The 19,235-nt window shown below is 47.5% G+C and overlaps 1 protein-coding gene across 4 annotated transcripts in view; it reads right to left on the bottom strand.

Annotated features, from left to right (window-relative positions):
• CACNA2D3 (calcium voltage-gated channel auxiliary subunit alpha2delta 3) overlaps positions 1-14,055 on the bottom strand; it is an 853,893-nt gene extending 839,838 nt beyond the window's left edge. For all 4 annotated transcript variants that reach the window (XR_006264409.1, XM_043442153.1, XM_043442156.1 and 1 more), the window contains exons 1-2: positions 13,817-14,055; positions 13,046-13,127 (exon numbers count right to left, since the gene is read on the bottom strand). Coding sequence is in view for 3 of the 4 variants with exons in the window: in XM_043442153.1 (XP_043298088.1) it covers positions 13,046-13,127; positions 13,817-13,938 (204 nt within the window). In the remaining variant the exon portion in view is untranslated. The remainder of the gene's footprint in view (positions 1-13,045; positions 13,128-13,816) is intronic.
• Between the last annotated feature and the right edge of the window lie 5,180 nt (positions 14,056-19,235).

Raw genomic sequence — 19,235 nt, 5'->3', positions numbered from 1 at the left:
CTCAAAAAGGCTTCTTAAGAGTCAGCCCTCAAAAGGGGAGGGATGGCTGACCCTCAAAAGAAATCAAAAGACAAGCAATATTGTTTTAGTACCAAAAAAAAAAAAAAAAAAGGAAAAGTATAGAAACCTAGAGGGCGAACTGGGCTCATCCCTCTTTCCAGCTCCTTTTTCATTCTGTATTATGAAAGCAGATGACAGTTCACCAAAATGAGAATTCTGTTGGGGAAAGGATTAAGAGCATAGAAGAAATTGCCACCAACCGCCTGAGGAGTCACTAGCAGGCCAAGACCAAAGCATGGGGAATATTTCATCCTAGGAGTACCCAGATGTCCCTCCTCAGACCTCACCCCAGGCCAGGCAGCTGAACAGGACTCACAAGACACAGTTCCATGCCTGCCTGGGTCACTTGGAGCTGGGCATTCTTGGTCAAAGGAATATTCTCTGTCTTGGTTTCTGCATCTCTAACATACAGATAATGACAGAACCAAACACAGGAGTGGTTGTGAGAAATTAAACGAAACCATACAAATAAAGCACATATGGCACCACATGCAAAGTACCTGCCTCATTATTATGATTCCTGCCTAAGAAGACCCTGTGGGGCTCAGTGGTGGGCAGCTCTGGTGGAGGGACTGCCGAGTGGCCTGATTTAAAGCTTACCCCCTCAGTGCACAAACTACTGTCTTCAGCAGCCAACCAGCCCTGATATGTGGAAGCAGCTCCTGAAGAAAAATAATAACAACAGCAGCAGTCGCTTGCCTTTTGTAAATATTTCCTCTGAGCCACTTATTGTCAACCATCCTGTGTGCATCTTCTCACTTGCATCTCTCATCACCACCCTAGAAGTCAGTACCATTGTGCCCATTTGACAGATAAGAACACTGAGGTTCAGCAACTGACTTGTCAGGGGTCTGAGACTAGTCAGCAGTAGCATTGGACTGTACCCTTGGGAGGTGGGTCTCAGATCCAGACTTTTACCTCTACATGGTTCTGTCTTCCCAAGACCAACTGCTTCTCTTTAAAATAAAATGTAAAAAACCCATAATCCTCTAATTTCTTTCTCAGTTTATATATTTTTCATATCACTCATAAGGCATTTGTTTCATGCAAAAGTAACTGAAAATCTTGTTGTTTAAATAGGAATTCCAACTATGTTTCCATAATTCTGAAATTCCTGTTCCAGGAAATGTGTCTTGCTGGCTTTTTTCAATAGATTAGTGAGCTGTGAGCCCTTTCCTGAGAGGCTTACATCTTATTTTGGGGTGACCAGATGACTCCTGATGTTCTGAAATACTGGAACCTAGCTACAGACCCTGGAATTTTAAAGTAGTTACTAGTCTTTAACAAAGGGAAGACAGCGTGTGTATATCAAAACACGCCAACACACACACACACACACACACACACACATACGTCTTTTACTGGTTGCCTGACGATGATTCCTTCAACGTATGCCTTCAAAACCACAGCTTTCTGAAAGAAACCCAAGCCAATATCAAAAAGAAATAACATTCAAACTTGAGCTTGAGGGTCCCAGAAATCAAACAATCATCACTGACATGACTGCCTGCGTGCATGTTCAGTCACATCCGACTCTTTGTGACCCCAAGCACTGTAGTCAGGCTCCTCTGTCCATGGAATTTTATGGATAATGCTTGCCTATTCTTTAGGCAAGAATATTGGAGTGGGTCGTCATTTCCTACTCCAGGGGATCTTTCTGACCCAGAGATTAGACCTGAGTCTCTTGCGTCTCCTCATTGGCAGGCAGTTTCTTTACCACTCAGCCACCTGGGAAGCCCCTTCATTGATGTCAAGGGGGGCAAAAACCTATGCTTACTGAGCTGTTTGGACATGATGCAGTATATTGAGTTAAGAGAAATTTCACTGATGATGGAAACTGGTAGGAGGCTAGGAGTAAAGCCATATGTTATGACTCGTGGCCAAAGATTACCTACCTCCAACGGATTTACTGCCTCCCACACCTATTGTTCTTTTTACACTATTTTTCCGCCTCTGCCTTGACAAAGCACAATGGAAGCGGTATTTCGGATGGCGCAGGTACAAAGAGCCAAACGCCTGCCCCGTGTTTCTCTCACCTTGCCTTGCAAATTACAGTACACACGGATAACAGGAACAAAAGTGACTTCCCCAACTGCCCACCTGTACTGTACAAAAGACGGGATGGGAAGAATTAGGAAAAGAAAGCAAAAAATAAAAACATCCACCTCCATGGGAACATAATGAATACTTCTGTTTGCCTTTGTGCCCCGTCACATTAAATGTGCGAGACATATATGGCCTTATCCTATGAACTCATTGTGGGATCAAAGTGACTAAAATTCCAGAAGTTTCTCTTGCTCTTCATTAATAATGAAGTTGAAACTGTAAGTGAGAGAGTGGCCCAGAGAACTAAGGCTTCCCAGGTGCCACCTATTGTTCGAAGCTACGTCATCTGTGTTCTACCATCTAGCCCTCCCCAAAGTCCTATGATACAGGAGCTTTTATTAATAGTTCTATTCAGTCAAAGCATAAACCAAGGCCCAGAGAGAGAAAGTTAGTGACTGACAGAGTGGAATTCAACACCAAAGCACATGCTTTGAAGAAAAAAAAAAATCTCTTCAGGGTCTTCCCTGGTAGTCCAGGGGTTAAGAGTCTGCTTGCCAATGCAGGGGACACAGGTTCGACCCCTGGTCCAGGAGGATCCCACATGTCGTGCGGCAACTGAGCCCATGTACCACAGCTACTAAGCCTGTGTGCCCAAGAGCTTCTGCTCGGAAACGAGACGCCACCACAATGAGAAGCTCATGCACCACGAGCAGAGAAAGCCAGGTGCAGCAACAAAGATCCAGTGCAGCCAAAAGTTAAAATTAACACAGTTTTACAAATAAATAAAAGTGTTTTAAAAATCTCCTTTCAGCTGTGCATGGCTCACTGCAATAGAAATCTAGACCCTGTTTATTTAACTTATATGCAGAGTACATCATGTGAAATGCCAGGCTGGATGAAGCACAAACTGGAATCAAGATTGCTGGGAGAAATATCAATAACCTCAGATATGCAGATGACACCACCCTTATGGCAGAAAGTGAAGAGGAGCTAAGCAGCCTCTTGATGAAAGTGAAAGAGGAGAGTGAAAAAGTTGGTTTAAAACATTAAAAAAGACTAAGATCATGGTATCCGGTCCCATCACTTCATGGCAAATACATGGGGATACAATGGAAACAGTGACAGACTTTATTTTCTTGGGCTCCAAAATCACTGTGGATAGTGACTGCAGCCATGAAATTAAAAGACGCTTGCTCCTTGGAAGAAAAGCTATGACAAACCTAGGCAGTGTATTAAAAAGCAGAGACATTACTTTGCCAACAAAAGTCCGGCTAGTCAAAGCTATGGTTTTTCCAGTAGTCATGCACAGATGTGAGAGCTGGACCATAAAGAAGGCTGAGCTCCGAAGAATTGCTGCTTTTGAACTGTGGTGTTGGAGAAGATTCTTGACAGTCCGTGGACAGCAAAGAGATGAAACCAGTCAATCCTAAAGGAAATCAACCCTGAATATTCATTGGAAGGACTGATGGCTGAAGCTACAATACTTTTGCCACCTGATGTGAAGAGCCAACTCATTGGAAAAGACCCTGATGCTGGGAAAGATTGAAGGCAGGAATAGAAGGGGATGACAGAGGATGAGATGGTTGGATGGCATGAGACTGAACAAACTCTGGGAGATGGTGAAGAACAGGGAGGCCTGACGTGCTGCAGTCCACGGGGTCATGAAGAGTCAGACATGACTGAGCAACTAAACAACAACAACAGATTCTTTCCTGGGAGCCCAGAGTTCCAAAGAAGGAAATGCAAGGTCACGTTTATAGCATCGGTTGAGGGGCGGGGGGGCGGTGTCTAAAACGTGGTGGCATCTCCAAGGGCAAATTTTACCACTGATTCCATTTTAACACACAACACTAAAGTCTCAGGAAAAGGAATCAAACCATCAAGTGTGAGAAACACGCCCTCAGGAGCCAAACTCAGGGACCTGAGCAAACGGATAAAGAGCAGGTTTGACTTTTGGAGGAAAACGTGATGGGAAATGCTCCCTGCTTTTTGCAGAATGGCTGAGGCCTTGTTCCTTAGCCAAGACTGAATCCTGCTCAGGAGCTCCGCAAGGTTATTCTTTTCCTTGGCAGCTCTGGTTGAGCAGAGGTGTAAGGTACTCAACAGCCCCCCTTCTGCCCTGCCAGCCAGGGCCCCTCTAGTCAACCTTCCCTGTCTCCCTTAGGAACCATTCCTGGCCCATCATGGCACAAGCTCCCATGGAACAAGGGAAGTCTTCCCCCAACTTGTGGGGGCCCATCACCCACAAAGTCAGTCTTTGCTGCCAACAGAACACCTCCTGAAATCCCACCTGCGGAAGCACATCTAGAGGAAAGAAACCAGAGAGGCCGCCAGCATCCACCCACCCAGCCCTTCTCATCCTGCTGAGGTCCTGACGACCCCACTGAAGCTGTGCTCATGTGGGAGCAGCCCACACAGGTGACGCACAGTGCAGAGAAAAGTCAAAGGCTTGGGGGTCAGAACGCCCCCATCCGAGTCCAGCCCCACCATCTTCTTGCGCTCCATCTCCCTGAGCCGCAAGCCACCGGTGACAGGTAGAAAACACAGGCCATCTCCCGGTGCAACTAAAGACCCCAGCAGACGCCTTGCATTATCTACTTTAATACAAAGAATGCTTGTCTCATTACTCTCCCCCCAAAAAGTCCCTTTCCTTCCTGTCTAGTCCCACTGAAAAGTCTGTTCTCCTGAGCCGGTTAGAATCTTGGTAGATTTTAAGAAGCCTCCAGGGCAGTCAGACTCTCTGGATCCATCAGTCCCGGGTACCAATGGTTTGGGGGTGATTTTCTAAACTATGTGGTCCTTCCTCAGTTGATCCACCACCTGCACAGCAGGGCAAGCCAGGAACGGGGTACCAGGAAGCCCCCGAGATAGTTCCTCAACCCCGATGTCTCATGTGGGCATCGCCCCGACTCTAGGAGGAAGTGAGCCGACCTTGAGGAGGAGAATAAAAGGTCTGGGCAGAGGCTGGGTCCACTGTGGCCTCCTCCTCCCACTCTGCAGTACCTGGCTCCTCAGACTCCTCTCGTCAGGTGCCAGGTGGGACCACCTTCCTCCCTGCCGGCACCTGGCACCCACTCCCCCGTTCAGGCACTCGCTCACTTGCGTCTATGGAGTTGGCCCCACAGATGCTCACTGAAGGTTATCTGAAGAGCTCGTCTCTGTCTCACGCCACCAATAATGACTTTCACAGCTCAATCGCGGAAAGCTTCTACGTGCCAGGCACCGCGCTAAGTGCTTTACGCCTTTTATTTCATTTAATCTTCATTACAGCCTGTAAAGTAGAAGATACCAGTCTCCTCTCACATTGGAGGGAGCAGGTTCAGAAGCATCATGCTGCAAGGTGACCCAGCTAGGAAACGGCAGATCTGGGACTCAACGCCAAGTCCATCTGACGCCAAACCCTGTCCTCTCAGCTGTTTTCTTAGGTTCTAATTGTTTTCGAAGTAATTTCCCAGATGTTATCTCATTTAATCCTCCAAAACACCCAGGAAGTAGGGAAATGCAGGTATTACTCACATTGTTTTCAAACAGGAAGGGGGGATGAAAAAAGGTCACACAAAGACAAGCGAGGACAGCAGTACTGCGGCCAGGCAAGCAGACTCCAGAAGCCCAGCTCAGTCACCTGGGGGCAGCTGCTTCATTTCCATAAGCCTCAACTTCCAAATCTGAAAAATGGGCAAATGGTAGTACCTGAGTCATCAGGTAGCCAAGAGATTTCAGTGGGATGACGCATGTCAGGTATTCATCCGGTACCTGGAATGTAGGAACTCCTGAGGGAATGCTACCTGTTCTTACTATTACATTAGACAGTTTGCCCAAGGCCACTCAGGAAATACCTACAGAAAAGACACAAAGACAAACACCACAGCTCTTAGACTCCTAGGCCAGTGACCTTTTTCTATGCTTTAACAACACTGCAGCTTCCAAGATGTATGTCTCTGAAAACGCTCCAAGCTCTGCACCTATTACAATGATGAAAAAAGATGGGCAAAGGACGCCTCCCCAGCTGACTGTGGCCAGAACATCAAAATAGAATGAGAGGATGAGCTACCCAGCAGGGAAAAGAGAAAGCCAAAATGAGCACGACCTGTCCTGCAGGGGGCTTCACCCGAGTCCCGATGGGCCCCCTCCTTGCTGTGATGCTCAGCTATCATCATCTTGAAATTCTTCATAACTTTTTAACAAATGGAACCACGTTTTGCTTTCCCACTGGGTCCCGCAAATTATGTCAGTGGTCCCCAATCTTTCTGGCACCAGGGACCCTTTTCATGAAAGACCATTCTTCCATGGGATCGGGGATGGGGTGGATGGTTTGAGGATGATTCAAGTGCATTACATTTATTGTGCACTTCATTTCTATTATTAATACATCAGCTCCACCTCAGATCATCAGGCATGAGATCCCGGAGACTAGGGACCCCTGATGTAGCTGGTCCTGGTCTCAGCAGGTCCTCCACTGCAGCTGCCTATGATGTCTCAGATGCCAGACAACCTGAGCCTAGTGGACTGGATCATTTGGTTCTGTCCTAGCACCCCAGTTCACCCACTCAAGCCGCACTTGCTAGCAGCCCAAGAGGACAAGGACAACCTTCCCCATCAGCAGGCAGCATCTGGCACATTCTGTGATGAGCAGCCTCTGTCTCTACTGGCATGTGTGCACATGCATGCACAAACTTAATAAGTGGTAAGGACATGTACCAGCCCCAAATATCATCTGGCAGTTGCTTCACCTAAAATGAATAACCAGCAGTATGGTCTGCGAACCCACAGCCATACATAACCATGTCCAACTTGCCTGTCCAGATTGTTTACGTGGTAATGGCTCTCTTAACCTTGGGGGGGTACTGTTTTCCAATACTGGATGCCAAGATGAATACACGGGAGGGCACAAAGTGAAGAAAGAGGCATCTATTTCTTGTCAAGAGATAATGCTCTCCTTTCCAATATGGCCTTGAACTGCCCATTAATAGGTGGCTACCGAGTTGTTTATTTCCATAATCTTGACGTGGGATAACCAAGAAGCTCAGCAACATCTAACCATGATACACCTTATATGTAATGCCTTATTTAAACAGCCTTGGAATGAGCACCCAACGAGTGTTATACCATTTATTAAAGACACCCTGCACCCTTTTCAAAGTTATGCCTGTAAAATGACTTTCTTCTGAAAAGTAGACACGCTGGCTACACAAAGAGAAATCCCTTAAAACACATCAGCTGAGCAGATGCCTCACCTTCAGAGGGTGAGCTGTGGTCCAGGTCGGACTGTCAGGAACGAGTCTCTGAGGCTGGCTTTGCATTTCAGGGACCATCAGCTAAATGTGCTGGTCACTAAATACTCAGGGAAAGCAAGCATCCTCCCCTTCCTCTCCATTTTCTTCTCTTGAAGGAGAAGCTCACTTTTGCTTAATGGACCAGAGAGGGCTGATGAAGATTCTATCAATATCGCCAGGAGCCTGACATGAGGAACTTTTCCTCTCGCTACATGATACACAAAAGCCTCACTGCAGCCACTGGAGATGAAGCAAAGGCCATTATGTCTCTTGTATAAAAATTACATTAAAAGAGGAGTGGGGGAGGGGGGCTCTCATATGCTAATTCATAGGCTGGCATTTACGACATCTATTTCATTTTTTCTCAGTCTCAGCCATAGCAAATCTCTAAGTCCAATCAGAGTGTCCCAGGGAACATGAAAGCTGTGAAAAGTCTCTGTCTGGAAGACGCTGTGGATCTCAGTTTGGGAGGCTGTTTTGGCAAGCACTGTGACTGCAAAAGATGGGGACCCCTGAAATAAACACCACTCACTTCTGACGGAGGCTACATACTTGGATAAAGAAAAAGCCATGAGTTGGTATCTGTAATGAGAGATCCAGACTAATGACAGTCTGGAAACAAAGGATCCTTGAGAGAATGTACACCTCTTTCACTAAGCCCAACATAGCAAGTCATTTATTGCTCTAGGTGTGCAGGAGCATTAAACACCTAGCAAGGGTCAATCGATGACTGAAAAACCTAAACCCCCAAACTTGACTTCCACAAATGTGTGCTCCAAAGTGCAGGACAATGGGATATCCGGCAGGGCCACAGCTGCCCAGGGTACTGTTTCACATTTCTTTTACTTTTGTTCATCCTGATACATGGCTAGTGCGAGTGAGTGATGGTTGCTCAATCATGCCTGACTCTTTGCAACCCCGTGGACGGCAGCCTGCCAGACTCCTCTGTTCACGGAATTCTCCAGGCAAGATGACTGGAGTGGGTTGCCATTTCCTTCTCCAGATACATGGCTATGTCTTCTTCAAAACTGGAAACGTTATTTGTGCTTGCCCCTGCCCGACAGACTTTATGAGGTAGCTTGGTACTCGTGTGTTTGCCTAAAAGCACATTGGTATTAGAATAAATAAGACAAGATAAAACTAGCCTGAGAGCACCAGAGCAATTGATCAAATTTAATAACTACATTGGATTAAAAATCTGAAGTTTACCTCCGATGAGAAAACCATGCCTACGTTTTCACCTCACTTAACTTTGACTAGCGTTGTAAATCTGAGCAATGCAGGCTGCAGCAGTTCCTAATAAGGGAAAAAGCAAAGCAGAAATATTTCTGGCAGAAAAGAAACTTTGAGAAAAAGAAGGAAAGAAAAAGAAAAGAACAAAAGAAGCTCAGGCTTAGCAAAGTCGTACAAAAAGAACTTTATCTGGTCAGCAAGTGACCGAGTATGAGTGTATAAATGCAGTAAGATATATGCGTGGGTAAGAAGCATGAAATGAATTCCAACCGGTTTACCCTGCTCTGCTGATGTCCTGGTGATTGGGCTAATGAGACCAATAAACTGCCCTGAAAGACTGAAAACTGTCATTTCCAAGATTTCAAGACTTTGAAAAATAATCTGCCAGGGAGAAGTCCAGTAATTGAAGTGCTGCCATGAATTAAAACATGGGCAGCGTAGATTGAATGCATTAATCTCGCAGGATGACAAATAACTGTGTTTATTCAACAAAAATGTTCAGCCAAGTAGCGCCTCCCCAGTAAAAGCAATCTGTAGAGTGTCAGGCTTCCTATAGGCAACACAGCGCTGCTACCTAATTCCTGATAAGTGAATACTCCTATTTAATTATTTAAAAGACCATCGATTTCCACATTGATTAAAAGTCATAATTATCAAAATGGCAATAAAGACCCAACCTTTCACTTTGCTGACTCTGTCCTGTGGAAAGAGACATCACATTCATATATTAAAGCCGCCCTCTCAATAAATAGTTGATAATGCAAAAAACTGGTTATGCATTCCAAGGAGAGCACATTTGATAAGTGCGGCACGAGGTGTCCAAGGTAAATGTCAATTCTTTTCTAGCATTAATGGCAGAGACATACAGTACCTGTATTTCCGCTGTGTATTTATCACCATGATTCTGGAAAATGTAATTAGAATCCTTCATTCCCGTGAACATACATTCCCTGAATGCAGAACTAAATAGAACGACAAATCCAGCTCCGACCAAATTCTCCCAGAGAGGGATGAAATGAGAATCACATCAGTTTAATACCTTTTATTGTGAATGTTAGGGGTGTGGAGCCCAAGTGTTTAACAGACTAGGTTACTGGACCTACTAGAATGCTTCTCACTGAATCCCAAAATAGAAAGATAATGAAACAGTACCTCTCCAAGAGAACCCACACAAAGCGCATTCTCTGGGGAAAATGAAGCAAGATAGAGGCAGCTGAATATTGGCATGAATATGTCAAATAGGAAAGTTAATTAAAAGTTGAAGTGAATGGAAACCCCTGCAGTATCTGCCAGCTAAGGAGGGCAGGACACAGGCACACAGCCGCATAAGAGCACTTCGCTTTCAGGGGCCCGAGGTCCTCTAACAACCAGAAAAACCTCTCAAAATTGACTCCAACTCCAACATACAAGTCCCATGTTCTTCCATTCTGCATTGGAAACAGTCTACTTTGCTAAAAAGCAGATTCTTTTTTTATTACAATCAAAAATATCCTCTTTATAAAGAACTAATAGATTGCTATTCCTGCACTAGGCAAAGAAAACAAAAAGACAAAAAATAGGAAGTCTGGCAGTGGATATCAGATATATTATTGTAAGCTAAAGCCATGGTAATGAACAAAGAGACAACTAATGAAATATTCTCCTTTCTAAATCCGTGACAATGAGGCACATTATTAAATACCTATAATTATATTGATAAAATCACTGATAATACTGCTATCTTGAATTATATTATCTAAAAAAAAACCTGTTACCCTGTTATAAAAACGGCAGTTTTCCCAGTCTCCAAACTCCTTAAAATAGGTGGCCAATTATTATTTAACTTACATTCACAATAACTATTTTGCAAAGTTTTTGCCTTAGTTCAAAAATTACTAAACTCCCATTCTAAAAATGAACACCTTACATCAATTCATAACATAAAATGTCAATTAGAAAAATTACATAGAGTACATAAAATTGTTCAGTGGTATACAATATACCTTACTTAACTGAAATCAAGTTTAAATGTCCATGCCTTAAAAGTATAATTACAATCTATCATGCAACACCCTTGAATCCTCTTATTGCAGTGTTAATGCATTGTTCAACCAAGTTTCCAAACTCATTTCGAGAGTATCTTAATTGTCAAAGATGCAATGATGTGACAAAAGGGTATAGAAAGTTTTAACTCAGAGGAGTAATGTCTCATGGCCAGAAACTTAAAAAGAAGAGAAAGGCAACAGTCTCCTTGCTTTTCCAAATGATGCTACGCCTCCCCACACTCTGAGCACCTCACATCATTTCTCATTCATACTCTGAGCTCTCTAAATCAATCTTCATTGTTGATTATAAAGATCATAATGAAGGGCAACGGGCCAAGACAGCCAAAAGATATCTCCCCAAGTTGTCTACCATGCCCTGCCCCATGGAAGTCCTTGCCTAGCCAGAGAAAGCCACAGTCAGAGGACGGACGTCATGGTCGGTGACTGCAATTCAGAGCAGAAGAAATGCCCACCCCAGCACCTAATGGCCAGCAACACCTCATCTTCCCCTTGGTGTCAGATTACAGAATGCCAGGCAACAGTAAGAAATGACAAAAAAGACATAAACAGCTGGAAATAATTACCCAATTGTCCAGCAGTAAGCATGACAAAAGCAAAGTAAGGCTTGTGAATTCAGTATCAGAAAGGATGCTGATGAGAAGGTAACAGAAGGGTTTTAGCTTTTTCCAATTTGCTATCAGAGAGTAGCCAACAATATGCTTGGTTGATGGGATTTTGTGTGGGGTGTGTGTGTGTGTGAACTTCAGAGAGAAGGAAAAAATATATTTCATGGGCTCCTACAAAATGTGAGTACAAGATATGTAAGCACAATAAAAAAAAAAAAAAAACGCTCACAGGCTCTGAGGAGATACTTTCAGAGTTGCTATAACTAAACTACAACAGGCAGATGAAAAATATTTCTTTAAAGTTATACAAAATATTCTCTTCTTTAAAAGCATAAGCTAAATACACAGGCAATGCAATAGGCCAGAACTCTTCACATAAAACATCTGACACACAGGCAAAATGCCAAAGCAGGCTACAGACTGGTCCAGATTAAAAGAACACGAGCAAAAGAAGCAACTCCTATCAGCTGAGAGGCAGGTCACAGGTATGTGAATTATCATTGTCCATAAAGGCACATCATAACCTCAAGGTTTTATCAACTGCCTATAATTCAATGAATTCCATCCCCAAATAACAGGTGAGAAAACAGTCTTTCCAAGGTTTCAGAGAATATGGCTACTGACAATTTTTAAGCCAGGCTAACCTCTGTCATTCCATTGTGGGATGATGCTTCATTACGATACTTAGATTTCATGTGACAAACTGTTTCATACAATGTCCCCAAAAACGCTACTCTCTAAAGCAGAATGCCATAAATAAAATACGTACTTGGTTACCAGGCAGCATGCATGACACATATGTTACATTGGCCCAAAAAGCACAGCTTTAAATGCTTAAAAGTTAACTTAACAATTTAAGCTGTTTGTACCCATTTTCAGAGAATTACCCTGAAAGGGCAATTTTATTTTCTATCTTTGAGAGAATTCTTGGATTAATCCTATTGATTTGTTAACTTGAAATTCTTTTTTATCCCCTCTAATCTCTCCTCCCCAGCCCATTTCCCCTGCCCCTTTTTTTTTTTCCCTTGGAGGGGAGCGCAAAGGACTATCTATCTCACAGTGTAATTTTAAGCATAATGCTGCCTGTTTGAATTAAAATTGATGCAGCTTCTGATAAAAGCCTAATAATCAATTCTCCATTCTCATGACTCTCTAGAATATATGGACGCGGACCAATGTCTTAAGTTTGAGGAGTACTCTCATAGGTTATTACCCAGCAGTGCAGCTGAGTGGAAAGATAACCACATTCATTCCCCTTATCTGTAATGATGTAATGCATGCTAGCCCTGGGTCTAGATGATTGGGGAATAATGGGATTGTACAACTGCAGGGATGACAAACAATAGTGCAGCGTCTTTCCCTGATACACTGAACCCCAGCCTGCAGCGTGGGCAAGGTGAAAACCAGCATAACATAGGCTCTGATTCTGCCCCTTGCATGAAGTTAGCATTTTTTGGCCAGAGGAGCATCTGCTCTCATACTGAAACAGCAATACCGACAGAGAGAGGAGAGCCATGCAAAAAACACTCAGTTTCCGAGCCTCGGCCAGGACAGTGCCACTGAGTATCCTGCTTTTCTTTGTGTTTAGAATCAAGTGTCATCTAAAAATAACTGGTTGGTAGGGAGAAGTCACTGGTACAGTACATTGCCAAGAAACCGGAGGATCAGAGGCACCTCTGATAACTGATGCTGCTCTGGGTTCACGTTTGTTTGGAAAACTAAATCTGCCTCCATTTTCTGTGCTGGAAAAAATCATCGCTTCCTGCCACCACAGAAATCTTACCTTTTGCAGAAGCTGGGAGCCGGAGTACTTCGCGGCGATAGATTTTATCTCTCCACCAAACGCAGAGGCCCAGAGCTTCACCCTATAGGGAGAAAGGGCAGAGGAACAAATGTAACAGCGTGTCACAGTCAACACGCACGCACACGCACACACGGGGGCTGTGGCTGAAGGAACCGGGAGGTATAACACTGGAGGGAAAAAAAAGAAAAAGAAAAAGCGCCTTGGTAGAAACTGCCAGCACCAAACTGCAGAGCGCACCGCGGAGGGGGCTCGAGGGGGGGGTGGGGTCACATAGTTCAAAATGCGCAAAGTGCCCCCAGGCTCTCTGGAAAGATCACTAAATTTTACGTGAATCATTGCCTGAGAACTTGACCACCCAAACTGGGCATCACCTGGCAAAGATTAGTCGGAAGAAATTCACCCACCCTCTCCCGCCCCCCAAAGAAGTGAGACGGCAAGATAGCAAAGAGCTCCGGTAAACGACCCACGTAAGTTGGATGCGGTAAACAGGCTTCAAAGTTCGTGCTGTCACTGGCGGTGAGCCTCTCCAGGTCTCCTCTCCAGGTCTCACTCGCCAGCCCGGGGAGGGGGCGAGGGACTCCCACCCCAGCCTGGCCGCCCCACGCGGGTGCGGGCCGGCAGGTGCTAGAGACGAGGCCGACGACCGCGGCAGGTCCCGTCCGGCCGCACCTGCAGGAGCCCAAACTTGGGCACAGCGGGTCGCGGGAGGCCGGGATCCCCTCCCCGGGCGGCGCAGGACCCCGCACTTACACGGAGAGAGGGATCTGCTGCTCCGAGCGCACCACGTCCCCCAGCGCGGCGTAGAGAAGCGCGGCGGCCAGGAGCGCCCAGGGCCCCCGGGACGCGCGGCGCTGCCAGCCCAGTCCGGCCATGCTGGGCTCCCTCCGACGCGCCGGCAGCAGCGACAGAAGCGGCCGCGGGGAGCTGCGCCGAGCGGGCGGTGGGCGAGCGCGCCGGGCTGCCTGCTCCGCGCCGCCCCGCCTGCCTCTCGCGCGCCGGGCTGCCTGCTCCGCGCCGCCCCGCCTGCCTCTCGCGCGCCGGGCGCACTTGGGGAGCAGAAAAAGGAGCGGGGCGGGGTGGGGGGCGGAGGGCGGAGAGGAGGAGGGAGTGGGGAGAGGTGGAGAGGGAGGCAGGCGGGGGAGGAGGCAGGGAGACGCGCCTCTCGCAGCGGCGGCCGCCCGGCCACGCCTCGGCGGCCCCGGGAGTCCGGCGGGCCGCGGCGGGAGGGCGGGAGGCGCTGCGCGGGCGGGGACTTGCAAACTCGCGTGTCCTTGGCCGCGGCGGAGCGCGCCCTGCCCCGCCCGGCCCACTGCGGCCGCCGAGTTCTTTACAACTCCGCAGTCCGCCGCCGCGGGCGCCACTCTCGGGCTGACCCCCGGCCGGCCCCAGCGACCCCGCACCCCGAGCTGGTTGGAGATGGGGGGTGTGGGGAGCCGCGCAGGCTGGAGGCCAGGGCCCCCTGGCTGGGTCACAGGGTGCTGAGGAGCGCAGAGGTGGCGCGACCCCCGGCCCCGCCGGGCAGTTTTCCGGCGGGCAAGGGGTGCGAGGAAGAGGCCAAAGTCTGAAGCAGGGGCCGGGGCTCGCGGCGGAGTACTGGGTCGCGCGGGGTGGAGTGCGGCGGGGATGGCAGCGGGGCTCGGCGGTCAGGCGCGGGCACTGCTGCGTGGCCGCCTGCCGCCGCTCCTCCGGTCGCGGCGCCGACCAGGGAAGGCGCGGAGGGCCGCGCTGCCGGCGCGGCGCGGGCTCACGAGCGCGGGGCTCCGGGCTTCGGGCCGCGGCGGGGCCGGCTTGGCGCGCCCGAACCCGGGCCGGGCTGCCGAGCAGCTCGAGCTCTGACCCGCGGAGGCCCGGGGTCCGCGCGACTGCAGCGGCCGGCGGGGCGGGGAGGGGCGGCACTGCGGCTCCGGGTCCATCCTGACTGGCGGACTCCCTGGATTTCGGGAATGAGGGAGTCCTCCGAAGCTCGGGGATTCACCATCTCCCCACTCGGACCCCCACCCGCTGGGTAGGAGGCGCGGTCGCGCGGGCGGAGGCAGGAAGTCGGGGAAGCCCCGGGCGCCTGAGGAACCAGGCTTCCCCGCGGCCTCTCCCGCCGCCGCCCCCAGCCCGCGACCCGTCTCTCGGAGCCCCGGCTCCGGCTAGAGGTCTGGGTATGTGCCTGGGAACTTTGTGGGGCCCTCGCGCCGACCGGCAGTCGAGACCGACCCGAGCCGGGCTGAGTCATCCTTGACTCGCCGAGCGCAACTCGACTGACCCCGGGCAAGCCGCGCGCTCAAGATACCGCGGGGTCTCTGGGGGCGTCCGCCGCCTGGGTTCGCCGGGTTTGCGGGACTCCCCCTACAGGGCTTTGGGCTCTCTTCCCCGTCACCCGCCTTCAGCCTCACCGCCCTCAGCTCTCCGGGGAGAGAGCGAGGGTGGGCTCCAGCTTCCGCCTGGTGGTGTCGGGCGACAAGCCAGGCGGGCTCTCCTGCCCAGCACCCCCGCCAAAAGTTACCCCGGCAGACGTGGGTCTGGATCTCACAGTTGGCTGCGCGGGGAGAAGGACCGCGCAGGGGCCTTGGTGTCTCTGCCGAGTGCGGAGGAGCCCCGGCTCTCGTGGGCGGGTCGTGCCCCCACCTCGAGGAGCAGCTCAGGGAACAGGCCCCACCCGGGAAGCGCCAGGTGCTTCCCGCCCACGGGCAGCGTCTACAATCTCCACGGATGACTAACCGGTTATAATGAATTCTCCGCTTCTGTGCACACCTCCGATCTATGGAAGTGTGCTGGCAGTTCCAAACCGAGAAGAGCGCGGCCTGACCCCCGGGCAAAGGGTCCGGATGGCTTTGACGCTCGCACTGGGGGCGGGAGAAAAATAATTTTCCTGTCATATCCCAGGCGCCTTCTTTCTAAATGAGTAAGTGTGTAAGTGAGTGAAAGCATACTGGTCCTTATTTGTAAGCCTACAATCCACTGCCACTGTAATATCTGTATGATAATGGCCTTCAGGCATTCCCTCATTCATCCAGTGAGTAACTGCCAAGCATCTGTGATAGGACCGTCGGGTGTACCAGGGACCCAGCGGTGAACGAATCATACACCTCCCCCTCGAGGATTTTATACACTATCAAAGGGAAAAAGCTTTACTCCAAAAGCCATAATGATAAATGCATAATTATATAGTTTGACAAGAGGTCAACGATAGTATGCATGAAGAAAAAGTACCTGAAATGTTCATATTATTGCTATCCTATTAACTTGGGAGAAAATTGAGGCACCCTAAAATAATACAGCTTAGTCAAACAACCACTAGACTGCTGGACTATATTGAGGACCACTTGGGCACCAGGGTCATGACAACAATTTATGATGAAAGCCAGTCATATGCGGGTGAACACTGCAGGCATTTCAGGGCAGCTGAAGGTGAACCAGGAGAGGAATCCACAGTCCTACAGAATCAGAGCATCTTAAACCTTTATAACGTACACACGGACCATCTTAAACAGCGCATTGGTCCAATGCTTTTAAAATAAATTCCACTGAACACTTGCTGCTGCTGCTGTTGCTGCTGCTAAGTCGCCTCAGTCGTGTCCAATTCTGTGCGACCCCATAGATGGCAGCCCACCAGGCTCCCCCATCCCTGGGATTCTCCAGGCAAGAACACTGGAGTGGGTTGCCATTTCCTTCTCCAAGGCATAAAAGTGAGAAGTGAAAGTGAAATCGCTCAGTCATGTCTGACTCCCAGCGACCCCATGGACTGCAGCCTACCAGGCTTCTCGGTCCATAGGATTTTCCAGGCAAGAGTACTAGAGTGGGTTGCCATTGCCTTCTCTGAAACACTTCCTACTCTCTCTCTCAAAAAACAATATTTAAACTATCTGATATTGATAAGAATTGTCACAAATTTGTCACAAAGTGTCACAAATTTGAAGTCCTATCAGTTTCAAACTCTATCATCCCTTCCAGAATCATAAAAATTAATGCCAGCTGTCTAGCCCCATACTCTGATTTAATAGAAGAGACCCAGAAATGTTTAGCCAATTATTCGAAAACACACAGCCACTTAAAGGAGGGTCTCCAAACCAAAGCAGAGGGTTTGTGCAGCCACATCAGGACAAGGGACCAAGAAAGGCTTCAGATATGCCAAGTGCAGCCCCAGGCATCAGGTCCTACTTGTCATTTTCACCCAAAAGCCTATACTTCCACACCCAACTCTCCATGAAGCTTTGAATCTAACCAATGAACATTTCACTGACAGACCTGCAGACTCTATTTAAAGAGGGTTTACGCAGAAGTGGAACATGATGAAATGCAAGAGGTGCAAGTTTTAGAAATGCTCACCCAGTCCTGGTCTAAGGAATGGATTCCAGAGGAGACCCAAAAGCAGCTGTTCGCAGAGCGGGAGAGGGACTATTAAATGGTTGGGACTTTTCTATTTATCACAGTGACTTGGAATCCTACTGGCATTTCTTGGATGAGATCAGGACAGTCCCACACAAGAAGAAATTATTCCATGTCCCACTGGACTCTCAAAAGACCCACTGGACATTCAGGTAGGACAAAAATCTGCTTATAATCACCTGCTTCTAGAACTTATTTATTTAATATGTAAATATAAAGAAGTTTTTGCATGGTTTAAAAAAAAACAGTGGATTTTCCAGGAATGCAACTGCAGTATAAATAAAAAGAACATTGTCTTCTGTTTTGTTCAGAATCTTAGCAAGAGGGCTTTGGTTGGTTGGTTGTGTTTTACCATTTTGGAAAAGCACTTCTCCAACTGTAGCTGTGCTCAAGGTCCCAGGTCACCAGTAGAGCCCCTCTATGTCAGTCTGCACTTGGGGTGCGGAATTCATAATCAGCCTGCATATAGGGGCAAGTCCATGAGCACTCACAGTGAAATGCTTCTTATTTTAATATAAGTAATATAAATAATATTTAATAATAATATTTGATACAAAATATTTTCTTTACCTTTGATATTATCAGATGAAGCATCATATTGATTTTTTTGTTTTTTAAAAAATAATTTTATATATTTCTGATTCTGCTGGCTTTCTCACATTGCTGTGAGCTGGCTTTCTGTAGTTGCAGCAAGTGGGGGCTACTGTCTAGTTGCAGTGCACAGGCTTCTCATTGCAGTGGCTTCTCTTGTTGCAGAGCATGAGCGCCAGAGCACGCAGGCTTCAGTTGTTGCGGCTCATGGGCTCTAGAACACAAGCTCAGTAGCTGTGGTAGACGGGCTTAGTTGCACCACAGTACGTGGAATCTTCCCCAATCAGCGATCGAACCTGTGTCCCCTGCATTGGCAGGTGGGCTCAACTATTGGACCACCAGGGAAGACCAATTTTTTTGTTTTAATTCTGACCTTGAGTAGGTTATATTGTCTCAGAATTTCATATCAGAATGGCAAAAAGGGGTGAAGATCTACTGCTCTATATTAGAAACACCAGTGAAAGGCTATGATGTTGCTGGTGGTGATACAAAATGGTTCACCCTGAAGAAGCAAAATGACAAATGCTTTAACCTTTGACCCAGCAGTCCCTCTTCTGGGAATTTATCTTACAATTGCTAAATGATGTTCATATGCAGTTATTCATCACCACATTATCTCTAAGAGCAGAAGTCTGGAACCAACCCAACTGGCTATCAGTACATATTTGGTTAAAGAAACTGGTGCTCCCACACAGTGGAATATTATGCAGTTTTAAAAATGAGAATGCTTTCTACATGTAAATGTGAAAAGATCTTGAGTATATTAAATTTTTTATAAAAAGCAAGGAAAAAAAGAAAAAGCAAGGTACATAGCAATGTGTATGACATTGCCTTTCTGTAAGAAAGAGGGAAAATAAGAATAGATATTTTTATTTGCTTAAGAAAACAATGGAAGATACACAAGAAACTACTAATAGTTACTCCCTGTTGGAAATTAGGAGGAACAGAGTAGATGGGGACAGGATTCAGAGTGACATTTCACAACGTTTATCATGTTAAACCATTTTGATTTTTAAGCCTTGTGGATGTATTACTTATTCAAAACAATGAGAAGACAAATATTAATAGCTCTTAAAACAGTTTAGACACTGGGGCCAGGGCTGGAGTGGAGGAAGTAGTCGTTGGGGTGGAATGTGAGAGACACTTAAAGTCCTTGATGCCCTACAGAGGTGGTTCTCAAACCCTCAGAGGTTGGATTCTG

The sequence above is a fragment of the Cervus canadensis genome, chromosome 22, assembly GCF_019320065.1.
Source record: "Cervus canadensis isolate Bull #8, Minnesota chromosome 22, ASM1932006v1, whole genome shotgun sequence".
Lineage (NCBI taxonomy): Eukaryota > Metazoa > Chordata > Mammalia > Artiodactyla > Cervidae > Cervus > Cervus canadensis.
Note: the sequence above shows the minus strand (reverse complement) of the source record. Positions and strands in the feature narration are given on the sequence as shown.